Source organism: Carlito syrichta, unplaced genomic scaffold (genome assembly GCF_000164805.1).
Source record: "Carlito syrichta isolate Samal-C Ts95f unplaced genomic scaffold, Tarsius_syrichta-2.0.1 Scaffold66807, whole genome shotgun sequence".
Taxonomy (NCBI): domain Eukaryota; kingdom Metazoa; phylum Chordata; class Mammalia; order Primates; family Tarsiidae; genus Carlito; species Carlito syrichta.
In genome coordinates, this window is record NW_007010903.1 from 39,932 (window position 1) to 54,131 (window position 14,200).

At 38.0% G+C, this 14,200-nt stretch overlaps 1 protein-coding gene across 1 annotated transcript in view; it reads left to right on the plus strand.

The window, feature by feature from the left end:
* LOC103253145 (exocyst complex component 2-like) overlaps positions 1–6,128 on the plus strand; it is a gene marked incomplete at its 3' end in the record, with an annotated part of 44,184 nt that extends 38,056 nt beyond the window's left edge. Inside the window, exon 8 of the mRNA XM_021709065.1 lies at positions 6,004–6,128. Within this exon, the coding sequence (XP_021564740.1) occupies positions 6,004–6,128 (125 nt within the window). The remainder of the gene's footprint in view (positions 1–6,003) is intronic.
* Between the last annotated feature and the right edge of the window lie 8,072 nt (positions 6,129–14,200).

Here is a 14,200-nt window from a genome sequence, read left to right on the forward strand (position 1 = left end):
TGTCTAACCTAAAATTTCAGGCATTGCATTTTTAATCTCTAGAAATTTTGTTTGTTTCTTTAAGTATTTGGGCATAATTATAATAGCTGTTAAGTTCTTGTCTGGCAATCACGTTGTCTCTGCTATCTTTGGATCTATTGCCATTGACTAATTTTTCTTCTGTTTTCTGGTTGTGGTTCTCATTTTCCTGCTTCAGGCACATCTACTCATTTTTTATTGTTTCCCAGACACTGTGAGTGTTCTGTATGGCTTTGCTATTTTCATTTAAGGAGCATTGTGCTTTGCTTGAGCAGGCAGTTCAGTGACTTGCAGATCAGCTTGATCCTTTCCGGGCCTGCTTTTAAGCTGTGCTAGAGCAGACCTCTTGTAGCCTTCATTCTAGTGCTATTGCACTTGATTACCCAGTCATAGCCCTCTGAGCTCAATGGGCCCAGGTCATGGACAAGGACTGTCATCCCTGGCTGTGTAGAGCTAGAAAGTTTCTCTGCCCTGAGAAACTTCTGGGAGTGATTGAGCTTATAGTTTTTTGCCTGGTTTATGACTTTTTCTCCACATACTCATGGACTCATCTTCCACAAAGACTGTGAAGGAGACCTCTACTCAGATTTCTGGAACTTTTTCCTACATAGCTTCCTCCTTTTCTGAACTCAACCCTGCAGTTTCCAGTCTTCGCAGCCTTCTCCACCTTTCCAACAGGGAAAGGCCACAGAGCTTTGTTTTGATTCCTCACCCTTTGCCTTTGTTGTCTAGAACTGTCTAGGCTGAAAGCTTAGGCCACTGTGAAGCTCGCCGCGTGTCTCTTGCCTCCAGGCATCACAGGCGTGTGCAGCCTGCTGTCCAGTGTCTAAAATAGAAATTCTATTATAGAATTTTTTTGGCTAGAGGTTAAATCCAATCCATATTTCTCTAGTGTGACTAGAAGTGGATGTCGAATAAATCAAGTTTAATTTCCCCCAAATAATTGCTTGGAATTGGAACACTGTGAAGGATTGCCTACAGTAAACTATAGGTATGAATAAAGTTGAAGAAGCTCATTTTCAACATTACAATCAAAGCAAAATTAATGAGCCTACATACTTTGTGATTTCTGTTGGAAAAAGTTGGAAATTCCTGCAATATCCTCTTGGTTCCTTTCGTCATTCTTAGGAAATTACTCTATGTTATTCAGTGATACAGCATCTAGTGCTTTAACTAGGACATATTGGATTCAGTAGGAAAAGAAAATTCAAATTCATTTTTAAATTATAATGAACAGAATTTGGATGAAATAGACTTAGAAGAAATAGGGGGAAGGGACTCTCATTACATAATACATTCACATGTTTAAAGAATTTGCAAGTAATGAAAAGATCAAATACAACATGATGCTTAAATTGTTCTCTGTCACTGGGCAGGAGGCTGCAAAAGCCTGGCAGTTTTCCAAGAGACTTGGTGATTGAGCACCAGCACATTAAATAGTTGTAGAACTTCCAGTTTAGTAGAGTTATCTGACAGCACTGTCTAGTGACTATATTAACACTCCATACTATGATGAACTCAGACAAAACAACTTTACTGATTAATCTGCCATAAAATTATTTAGCTGAAGGAATATTTGGGAAATTGGTTTGTTATGATTATATTTATATAATACTTTATATTAATACTTTTTCTATCAAGAAACATTTCAATTAGAATACTTGCCAATCAGTGGATTTAATAGGAGAGAAACTGAGTTTACTTTCTGTTTGTTTATTTGTGGGTTTTAAAAAATAATTTATCTTTTAGATCAGTGAAAAGGCAATGTGCCCTTCCTGTGTTTTCTTTGGGAGTGTAGAGTAACCTCCATGATCTGCTCCATGAGACCCAGTGGTATCTATCTGTAGAGTGTATATGCATATGTATATGCATACATATATGTAGAGTGTATATATACAGAAGAAGCTCCTTTCCTTATGATGGGGTTATGTCCGAGTAAACCTATCTGAAGTTGAAAATATCGTAAGTTGAAAGTGCATTTAATATACTTAACCTACCAAACATCTTCGCTTAGCCTAGACTACCTTTAATGTGCTCAGAACACCTACATTAGCCTACTTTTTGGGCAAAATTATCTAAAGCTTATTTTGTAATAAAGTGTTGAGCATATGAAGTAATATACTGACTACTATACTGAAAGTGTAAAACAGAATGGTTATAATCTGCAGAATATGTGTCATTTTCATACCATCTTAAAGTGAGAATTATAAACCATCACAAGTTAGGGTCTGTTTGTATATGCAGATATAGTCATGGGTTGCATAAAGACAGTTCCATCAATGATGAACCCTCATATACAACAGTGGTCCCATAAAATTATAATGGAGCTGAAAAATTCCTATCATCTAGTGACATAGTAACCATCTTAATGTCTTAACACAGTTTATTTTAAAAATAAATTTAGTATTGTCTAAGTGTACAGTATTTATAATGTCTACGATAGTGCACAGTAATGTCTAGGCCTTCACATTCACTCACCACTTACTCACTGACTCACCCAGAACAACCTCTTGTCCTGCAAGCTCCATTCATGGTAAGTACCCTATAGGTGTACCTTTTTTTAATCTTTTATATCAGATTTTTACTGTATCTTTTCCATATTTAGATATGCAGAGATACTTAACATTGTGTTAGAATTGCTTACAGTATTCAGTACAACCACACGCTGTGCAGGCTTGTAGCCTAGGAGCAGTTGGCTACACCATACAGCCCAGGTGTACAGTAGGCTATGTTATCCAGGTTTGTGTAAGTCACTCTGTGATGTTCGCACAATGACAAAATTGCCTGAGGACACATTTCTCAGAACATATCCCTTTCCTCAATCAGCACATGACTGTATGTGGCTCTATAATAAGCCAGAGCAGACCACACAAAGTACGTGTTCAGGTTTGACACCAAGATATTCACTTTAATTTCCCAGCAAACAAGCTCTGCGAATGAACTGTGAGGTAAGGATGCAGATGAGTTTCTCACAGTCATAGTAATAACAAAATAATTTTCAGTAGAGTTACACAGAGGAGCTGAGATCGTTTTTGAAACATTATTTTCAGGGAACATATCATGTAAGAATTCATTTGCTACCATATAAAGCAAATTTTTCAGTGCTTCCATTTTTAGATTTTCTTGTCCCATTTTTTACCTTGTCATTGAACCCAGGACGTACATGGCTTGGCTTATGCTCTGGCATGCTGCCTGCCATTTGTAAAACAATCATCAACTACTATTAGGAAAAAGTCTTTAAAAGTTCTGTTTCCAAATGAAGACTTCTTGTCTCATATTATCATTTTGATACATTTCATTGGCTAATTGGCTATTCTGTTAGATTATAAGCTCTGTGAAGGCAGAAACCTACCTTGTTCAGCATTAGTGTGAACAATTTAGATACAGGGATAGCCACATGATAAGCACACAGTTGATATGCTATAAATATTGGCTGAATGAACAAATAAAGTTTATAATGTGCCCTTAAAGAACCGTGCCTTTCACACATGTGGAAATGCATGTAAAACTTTTCCCCACAACTCATAGCATAGACAAAGGGCTAATATGCTTAATTAATGAAGATGCCCTGTGGGCTGCAGAAAGGAAGTCTCAGTGTTTCATAAGCATGTGAATAGCATGTCAATCTCACTCATGATAGTCGTGAAAAAGGCACAATAACACTACAGTAAGAAACCCATTTGGCAAAACCCTCAAGTGGTGATTGTTCTGTTTGGGTTTTGTGTGTTTGGTTCACTGGTAAGGTTATAACAAAGCTGCTACTTTTGTGTGTTGCAAGTGGCAGTGTAAATAACCCCTTGAGAGGGCAATTCAGTAATACCTATCAAAATTCCAGCAATATGTGCTCTTTGACCCAGCAATTCTCATCCTGGGAATGTATTCAACACTTAAACGTGTGCTAAACGATGTAGGTGTACAGTTACTGGTTGAAACATTAATTTTACCTGCAAATGACTGGAAACAGTCTTGTCCATTAGAAGATAACTTGTTAAATGAGGATACGGCCAAAAATGTGCAAGACTGTGTGACTGTAGGGAGAAAGAGAGGGAGCATTGCTTGTGTGAATATGGGGGACTCTGGATCAACTGCAGCGGAGTCAGACAGCTCAGGGCATGAGCTCTGCGCTTTCAGTGTGTAAGAACAAAGAACATTTGGGATGGGGAAGAAAGCACGTTTATATTTGCTTGTTTATATAAAAAACATTTCAGAAAGAATAACAAGAAGTTAGTAAACAGTCCTGGGGCTGGGAACTGTGCACATGTGGGTGGCAGGTGGTAGATGTTCACTGTATACCTTGTTATTTTCTGACCATGTATTATCTAGTCAGAAATCTTTCTTTTTTTTTTTTTTTTTGAGTTGGAGTCTCACTCTGTCGCCCAGACTGGAGTGCAGTGGCATGCTCCCGGCTCCCTCAGCCTCAACCTGCTAGGCTTCGGTGATCCTTCCGCCTCAGCCTTCCAAGTTGCCGGAACTACAGGCACCCACTACCATGCCCGGCTAATTTTTGATTTATTGTCGAGATGAGGTCTCATCAAGTTGCCCAGGCGGGTCTCGAACCCGCGGTCTCAGGCAGTCTCCTCACCTCAGCCTCCCAGGACGCGGGATTGCAGGCTGAGCCACCGAGCCCGGCTAGGAAATTATTAAACATTTAAAAATTAATTTATCTCTCCCTCACTGGAACAACAACAACAAAACCTTTTGCCTAGGAGAATTTTTTTGTTTTTGTGTTTTTGAGTTGGAGTCTCATTCTGGCGCCCAGGCTGGCGTGCAGTGGCACACTCATGGCTACATCAGTGTTGACCTGCTTGGCTCCTGTGATCCTTCTGCCTCAGCCTTCCAAGTAGCTAGAACTATAGGTGCGTGCTACCACGCCTGGCTACTTTTTATTTTATCTCATTGTAGAGACGAGGTCTTGCCAAGTTGCCTGAACTGGTCTCGAACCTGTGAGCTCAGGCAATCCACTCACCTCGGCCTCCCAAACTGTTGGGATTACAGACTGAGTCACAGAGCCTGGCCCCAGGAGTATTTTTAAAGGAAGCTCATGGCTGGGGAGGGAAATAATGAAAACGTCCTCTGAGGCCACCTGTCTTTGAAGTTGCTGAGTAGTAGTTAGACTTTGACCTGGCTGTAGCTCCCCAGTAAGTGGGGACCAGGAGGCAGGGCAGGAGGGAGTCTGCTGGGCCATGGCACATAGGATAAAGGAGCGGGAGAGTTAGGAGATGGTCAGTGGACCCTGAATTTCCACCCTTGTTTCTATTCCCATGAACTTATTCTTCCCATAAGAAATCCAAGTCCTTATTTCCCACTTACTGCAATAGCTGTATTAAATGATGTGTAACCAAAAAGTTTCCATTATTTGAATTTTTCTTAAATTTCTGTATTATAGGAGGAGTTATTACTTATGTGATTGCACTTGAATATTTCCTTTATGACAGCTGGATTCCTTACTGAATTTTTCACCAACTATGTTGTATAGTGGCATTTCCCAGCCCATTGTTATTATCCTAGAATTTCACTATTACCTGTAGAGCACCCCCTGCCTTTGTTTTTAGTCTGCTGTTTGAAGGCATGACTTTTTGAAGAGACATATATCATTCCTCAGACATTGTTGAAAAGCCAAATAATCCTCCTGTTGGAAGCCCTCCCCGCTTCCGAGGCTATGGCCACCTGGCCCATTGCCCTGGACCGCTAGTCAGTGGGGATGCTTTAGAAGGTGCTCATTCTTACCTGAGGGGGGAAAAAGAAAAGCAGGGCCCTCTGGTTATGGGTGCCACTGTGCTCCAGTAGCTGCTGGGCATCATAATCTGATGGGAAGGAGGAAATGCTTTGATATCAGTACCTTAAATCTCTGTAGCCAAAGTGTCCACAGCAAATTAGACTACTTCTACTCTATGTTTGATTTTTAGGTGGAGTGATAGCAATATGTTCAAATAGGTTTTTATTCTCTATTTAAAAGTATATTTATAGTATTTTTTCCCTCTTTAGCATGGAGATACAAAACTCCCCACAGGGTGGCATTTGTTGAAAAATTGACCAAGCTTGTCTTAAGCCAGCTGCCTAACTTCTGGAAACTGTGGATTTCATATGTTAATGGAAGCCTTTTCAGTGAGGTATGTATACAAATTTTACTATAGGTGGAGCTAAGTTGTGATTTTCTAGATTTAAACATGTTAGATTCTGAAGTGAGTTTTTAAAACACAGAAGCTCAACATGTATATTGTCGTATATTTTAGGATTACTTAAAAGCATTATACAGCCCTGACACTTAGTAGCCATATGACCTTGAACAAGTTGCTTGATTGTTCTGGGACTCAATTTTTCATCATTTCTAAAAAGAGAATGGTAAGCGTATCTATCTCAACAGGTGACTGTAAGGATTAAATGAGATAATCAAAGAAAAAAGAAAACTTTAACTATTTTCTAGGATTCAGAATCGAGAATAATGCCAGTCATGCAAAATTATGGGCGCAATTATGTGTCTGAGACTGTGAACAAATGATGAAAAAAGGATAACATTTGCAGGTTTCACATAGGTCCAGAATAATTAATATAATTATAAAATTTTCTATTTGGAAAGAATTAAAGAGCATGTAATGCAGCCCCATTGTTATCAGCCTATAGAAGTTTTTATAAGTATTTGCATCTTCATGAGTCACACATTTACTTAGTGTCTAATCAAGATATAATTGGTGGTACAGAAAGCATTAACATGAAGCAATGACTGACCTGTGTGTAGCACATGGAAACCAGACTCATCACTTTATAATCTCATGTTAAGTGCCATTAAAGAACTCCAGTTCCTGGAATGTAGATTATAGTGTCCCTTGCCTTAAGCTGCTAAGGGTACCCCGCTTCTCAGACTGAGAAGACAGCTCTGTTCTTGGCCTCCAGGGGAGAGCTCTTTAAAACCCTGGGAGAGCTGGGAGAGGAAAGGATCTTCCTGGGGATAAAGACTAACTTCCTGCTTCTTTTGGATTTGACAACACAGAAAATGGATGTGGACAAAGGCTGAAATCATTTTTAATTTTTTGCACAAAGACACAGCCTTTGTGGTTTAAAACCCTCTTCCTCAGTCAGGGTTCCTTCATATCTTATTTGACCATGGACATAAATTCATTCTAATATTAAAGGAATAGGGTTATACTCTGGAGATTTTGTTTTCCTTTGTTTTACTTAAATTCTATGTGCCCACTATCTCTTTTAAACCTATCAGTTCCCTAGACCTTTGTGCATATAAATGGTTGGTTATCTAATCCATAAAATGTTTTTTAGTTTATGAAAACAGAAAAACAGTAGTGACGAGAGCAAACTCCTCAGTGCAGAAAAACCAGTCTCTTAAGCATGGCTCACTGATGCAGTTTTTTTTCTTTCTTTAATTTCAGTAGTGTATTGATCACAAGTGAACATTCTAATATTAAAACAGTAAACAACTTTCTTTTCTTTTTGTATCTCTCAGTTATGCCAAAACTCTATTGAAAAGTTAACTATGCAGAAGAAGTTTTCCTTCCATAAAACAAATAACAGGTTTGGCTGGTTTTTATAAATGTAGAGTTGCTTATTGCTGGCTTATGAGAGAAATGCTTTAATTTCAGTTTTGTCCTGAAGAAAGCATGTCTGGGGCTCTGCTTTTGTACATGTCATACGTTGGTTTGTGTCTGTGAATCTCAGCTGGGTGAGATTTGTGTGCTTGCTGTGCTGAGGATGGGTGTAGGGTGTCTTGCCCCCTGTACTATGTAGAACAGAGGACCATGGGCACCAGCTTCCTCTCTGTGTCTGTTCCATCTCTAAACCATATTGCTTATGTGAATGGGAAAGACTAGATGCTGCCTGTGGACAGATGGCATTCGTAGGTTTTCTCACTGAAACATCCTGCGTGGGTCACTCACTAGCTGTGACCTTAGTCATGTTATTTCTCTGTGCCTGCTTCCATAGGGCTGGCTTCAGAATTCAGTGAAGTGTTTATAATACCATCTGGCAGATAAATAAGATAAATAAGAATTTGCTTTTATTATTTGGAATAAAATTTATTCCAGTGTTTGAAATTTCCGTGGCTTGGCATATAATAGGTATTTAGTGAACAAACTTTAGTAACATTAAAAACACTGGGCTGATGTGCTACTAGCATAGAATTGAATGATGTTAAAATGGATTAGCTCACCAAAGAATTCGTCATTTAGTACCATATTATTTGTTTCTAACTAAGTGTTATTTTCTTTTGCATCAGTTCCTACCAGTAGCCTGCCACATGTGGACAGTGGTTGCCCTACCTTAAGTCGTTAGAGTTGTAAAATTCCTAAGAACTTTTTATCTGAGAAAGGGAATTTATTTTCCTTTCTTACAGGTTATACCTACTTATGATAAAAATATAAATGAAATATTTGGTGGTCCTACTTCAGAACTCATGAACAACAATAATATTGGACTGAGGAAATGATTTTAATGAGTTGTACTGAGTTGCATATACCTATGATATTCTACCTATTTATGTTTATAAGTTTAAGATATTATTGCAATAATTATTAATGAAGTATAAGTTACTTTAGAGATTTAGGCATGCTTTTACACTATTTATCCTCTGCTGGGAAGCTGGGAAGTAGGGAGGCTTGGTGGAACTTGTGCACTCTTGTTAGCATGGGAGTGAAATCCAGAACCTCAATGAGTAATGTTGGGACAGGTTCTGGGACTTTTGATAGCTGATATTTAATTTAATATAAGAAAGCTTTCTTATATTTAAACACTAGTTTTTTGAATGTTCTTTTCTTGTTATAGAACTACTTTGTTTTATAACAAGGAGCCTATCTGTTAAAGATTTAGATGAAGTTTTCAACAGTTTACAAAATAGTCAGTTCTTCAAGTCAGTGAAGCCCATATGAAGTAAGGTGAATCAAAACAGTGAAATCTAGCCGTTGCTCTCACCACAAAGTAGTTTTGGTCTGTGTGTGCAGGAAAGAGTTAAGGTTTCTAGTTAACGAAATGGTTGGTAGTAGGTTAAGATCTCACCTTTAGATATATTTTAAGTATATTATTTTTGGATAAAAATTTTCAAGCATAATTCAATCTTTAAAACATAATAATTATTAAATACTAGGAGTTAGCATTTTTAAAAGGCACATAGCTCAAAGTATTATAAATTAAAATTTACTGTGTGCTACAAAATTATATTTTATTTTAAAAATAGGGCAAACTTTATATAATTCATTATGTTGGTGATGATTCTGTATTAAATTAAAACAATAAGTAGCTGTTGTTTTATTAACAATTGAAAAGGGCCTGCCTTACACCCCTCTTCTTTATATGTATTTGGAGACAAATCCTTGAATGTTACCAAATTATTATCTAGTAGATGTCACCATATATTCATGAGCACCTGTTTGGTGAGCAAAATTGTTCTGACAAATTTAGCCTTAATTTTATAATGATGCTTTTTAACAATAGATTTTCACACTTTTCTTTTATTTAAAAAATATATAACAGAACACATGACTATTAAGTAATCTTCCCATTGAACAGTCCTATTACGTACAAAGGTTCAGTGTTAGGTACTATAGAGGATACAAGTAGAGGAGATGCCATCTGACAATCAAGACATGATTTTATACAGCATGTCCCTTTCTGTGCAGCACAGCAGACTATGTCTGTATGTGTCAGGGTTTTCCAGACAAACAGAACCAGTAGGATGTGTATACATATAATGTGCATACACACACACACACACTCATACATAAAGAGACTTATGGAACTGGCATGTGTCATTCTCAAGGTTGACAGGTCCCAAGGTCTGCAGGGTGAGTTGGCAAGCTGGGGACCGAGGAACTCCACTGCTGTATGTTCTAGTTCATTTGCCTTCTGCTCTAAGAAGAGCAGATGTTTCAGTTCAGTTATGAAGGCAGGAAAAGCTCACACTGTCTCAGCTTGAAGGTAATCAAACTGGACATATGCTTGCTTACTTGTAGGAGGGTCAACCCTTTCAGTCTGTTTAGGCCTTCAACTGTTTGTATGAGACCCACTCACATTAGGGAGGGCAATGTGCTTTATCTAGTATACTGAGTTAAATGTAATCTTACAGAAATGCCTTCACAGACACATCCTGTATAACATTTGACCGAATGTCTGGGCTCCCTGCAGCCCAGTAAAGTTGACACATCTGAAGGTTGACAATTAACCATCACAAGGCCCTTAACCAAGACTTAGCTCCGACATTCCAGTAGGGCTAGGCTCCTCAACAGCATCTGAATTCAACACTTGACACAGTCTTCCCAACCCCCAATCTTCACAAAAAACTCTCAAACCTCTGTCCGTCTCTTTTGCTGACGTCTTACAACTCCAGAAGAACTGAATGTGTTGGCCGTAATCATAGAATTATGTCCGGCAGATCTACCTCCAAGAGCCTATCTGTCTTGTTGAGACCCCAAGTGTTCAGGGCAAGCATGCTTTCTTAAATATGTCCAAGAAAGTCCTGCAGAACCCTAACCCTAAGTGATCACTTATTTGCCAATTACCAGGTACTGCTACACATGTGCATGCATATACATGCACACACACATTACACATGTATGCACAAAATATACATGTGTATGCACATGTGCACATTCATCTATATACATGCAGGTATACACAATAGACACATAGACATTACATACACATAAATGTAATATATACATACATGTGTATATATACATGTACATGCTATATATAGACACACACACATAAATTTTAAATCATGTATATACCATAAATAAAACAGTGATCAAGATAAGCATTACCTTTCCCTTCTAGAGAGAGAGAGAAACATAATAATTTTTAGAAAAATTATCATAAGTTCTGATAATAGCTATGGAAGAAAGAAATAGAGTCCTTAAAAAAAATATTAGTGGGGTGGAGGTCGGGGATGCTGTCTTTGTAGAGATGACATTTAAGCTGACACTTGTCACATGAGCAGGAAAAAGCCACGCCAAGGATCAGGGAAGCACGTACCAAGACAGTAAGAATGACAACCGCAGTGCCAAGAAGGGAGCTTGGCATCTCTGAGAAATGGGGAAAAAGCTGCAAGGAGCGGAGCATGCTGAGTAATGGCAAGGGTATCAGGAGGGACAGTCTGCTGGCAGAGTACTTCATCACAGACCACAGACAGGGGTGAATGACCAGCTTTCTGGTTGTAAAAAGACTACTTTGGCTGCTTACATAATGAGTGGGGAAGCCATTGAGGCTCTCCGGGCAGGAAACTGGTGGTTTGGATGAAAGTTCTGTCAATGGAATTGGACAGCAATTGAGAGGTTTGATTTGTATTTTGGAGATAGTGTTGATGGTTCCTAATGATGGATCAGATGAAGAAGAGGAGGACAGGGATTCAAATGTAGCTTCCAAATGGGCTCCTGCATGAGAAGGTTTGCCATTTACAAAGTCAGAAAGCCTTGAGGAAGAACATGCTTGGAGGAAAGATCAGTCTTATATTTCTGATGTGTTGGATTTGAGATTCCCATTGGTTATTCAAGAGGAGACATTGAGTGGGCAATTTGAGATTCATATCTGGGTCTCGTCTCAGGGGAAATATTTGGGCTGGAGATAACATTTGGGAGACATTAGTTAGAAATGACATTTGAAGCCATGGGAACAAATTGGAAAGTATAGAGAGAAAAGAGAGAAGAAGGTGTCCAAGACCAAGACCTGACAAACCACATTTAGTGAATAGCCATTTATCACCTCAGTGAGCAGGGCATTCATTTGTTCTTCTACACCTTGGGCCCATATCACCAACGGTGTTCTTTGTTCTGACCATTGTGCTGGACAAAAACACAAAGCAATGGACTTTCCTGAGTGGGCATGACTACTCCCTCATAGAAAAACCCAGAGCAGTCAGTCTCCCTCTTGTGGCCATGTCTAAAGCCAATCACCTGGGCTCATCTCCCTACCTCCTGTTGTCTAGACTGCAGCCATGCTCACCTGGACAACTGCAGCATCTGCTGGCTGGTCACACGCCCACACTGCTCCCTCTTTTCATTTCTTACTTTAGCCTAATCACATCACTCTGCTTCTTAAAAACACTTGAATTCCCATTTGTCTTCAAAATAAAGGAAAAATCAATTTTTAGTTAAATCCTGGTATGCAAAGAATTTTGTGTCAGTGACCAGTGAACTCAGAAGTTAGCTTTTTGAATGATTATTTAAGTGAATTCTGAGTTTAGTTTTTTTTTTTATGTCAGTGTTTTAATTTTTGTATTTATTAAATTTAAAATTTCAGATTCAGGGGATACAAAGGCATGTTTGTTACAAGGGTGTATTGCATACTGGTAGGAACTGGACCTGAGCTGTCCCCATTTTCCAAATAGTGAACAGTGTACCCAATTGGTAGCTTCAGAACCCTCATTTCCCTTCCTGCCTTCCCCCTTTTAGTCCCCAGTGTCTGTTATTTTCATCTTTATGTTCATTTAGCTTTCCCACCCAAGTGAGAACATGTAGTTTTCGGTTTTCTGTTTCTGAGTTAGTTCACTTAGGATGATGTTCTCCAGCTCCATCCATGTTGCTGCAAAGGACATGATTTTATTCTTTTTTATGACTACGTAGTATTCATGGTGTATATATACCACATTTTCTTTATCCAGTCAATTGTCAGTGGGCACTTGGGTTGATTCTATGATTTTTGCTATTTGTGAGTAGTGCTACAATGACTATATATGAGTGCAAGTATCTTTTTATATAATGATTTCTTTTCCTTTGAGTAGATACCCAGTAGTGGGATTTCTGGGTGGAATGGTAATTCTTTTTATAGTTCTTGAGAAATCTCCATACTGTTTTCCATAGAGGTTGAACTAGTTTACAATCCCTCCAACAGTGTATGAGTGTGCCCTTTTCTTCACATCTCTGCCAACGTCTGTTCTTTGCCTTTTTAATAACCATTCAAGATTATTCAAGATAATATTGCATTGTGATTTTAATTTACATTTCTGTGATGATTAGTGATGCTGAGCATTTTTTCATATGTCTGTTGGCCACTGTATGTGTTTTTTTGAGAAATGTCTGTTCTTGTTCTTTGCTCACTTTTTGATTCTTTTTTTTATGTTGAGTTGTTTGAGTTCCTTGTAGATTCTGGTCCTTTGAGGCATAATGTGCAGATAGTTTCTCCTGTTTTGTAGCTTTCTCTTCACTCTGTTGATTATTTATTTTGCTGGCAGAAGCATTTTAATTTAAGTCCCATTTGTCTATTTTGTTTTTGTTGCATTTGCTTTTGGAGTCTTGGTCGTAAAGTCTATGCCTGGGGCAATGTCCAGAAGAGTTTTTTTTCTAGGTTTTCTTTTCATATTTTTATAGTTTCAGCTCTTACATTTAAGTCTTTAATCCATCTTGAGTTAATGTTTGTATACAATGAGAGCTAGAAAGATCTAGTTTCATTCTTCTGTATTGTTAGCCAGTTTTTTCAGTGCCATTTATTGAATATAGTGTCCTTTTCCCATTGTTTATTTTTGTCAGTTTGTTGAAGGTCAGTTGGTTTTAGGTATGTATGGGTTTTTGTGTCTGCGTTCTCTGTTCTGTTCTATTGATCTGTCTGTTTTTGTACAGTACCATACTGTTTTAGTTACTGTAGCCTTGTAGTATAATTTGAAGTCTGTCAATGTGGTACCTCCATATTTATTCTTTTTACTTAGGATTGCTTTGGCTATTTGAGCTCTTTTTTTTGCTTCCATATAAACTTTAGAATTGTTTTTTCTAGTTCTGTGAAAAAGGATGTTCCTATTTTAATAGGGATTGCATTGAATCTGTAGATTGCTTTGGGCAATATGGTCATTTTAACAATGTTAATTCTTCTGATCCATGAGCATGGAATGTTTTTCCATTTGTGTCATCTACAATTTCTTTTTTTGTGTATGTTCTATAATTCTCCTTGTATATATCTTTCACCTCCTTGGTTAAATATATTCCTAGGGTTTTTTTTTTAATGGCTATTGTAAATGGGACTGAGCTCTTGATTTGGTTCTTGATTTAAGCATTATTGATGTATAGATATACCACTGATTTTTGTATCCTGATTCTGTATCCCAAAACTTTACTGAGCCAGTTATCGGGTCTAAGAGTCTCTTAAAGAAGTCTTTAAGATTTTCTAGATACAGAATCAGGTTATCTGTGAACTGAGATAGTTTGACTTCCTCCTTGGTAATTTGGATGTCATTTATTTCTTTTTCCTGCCATAT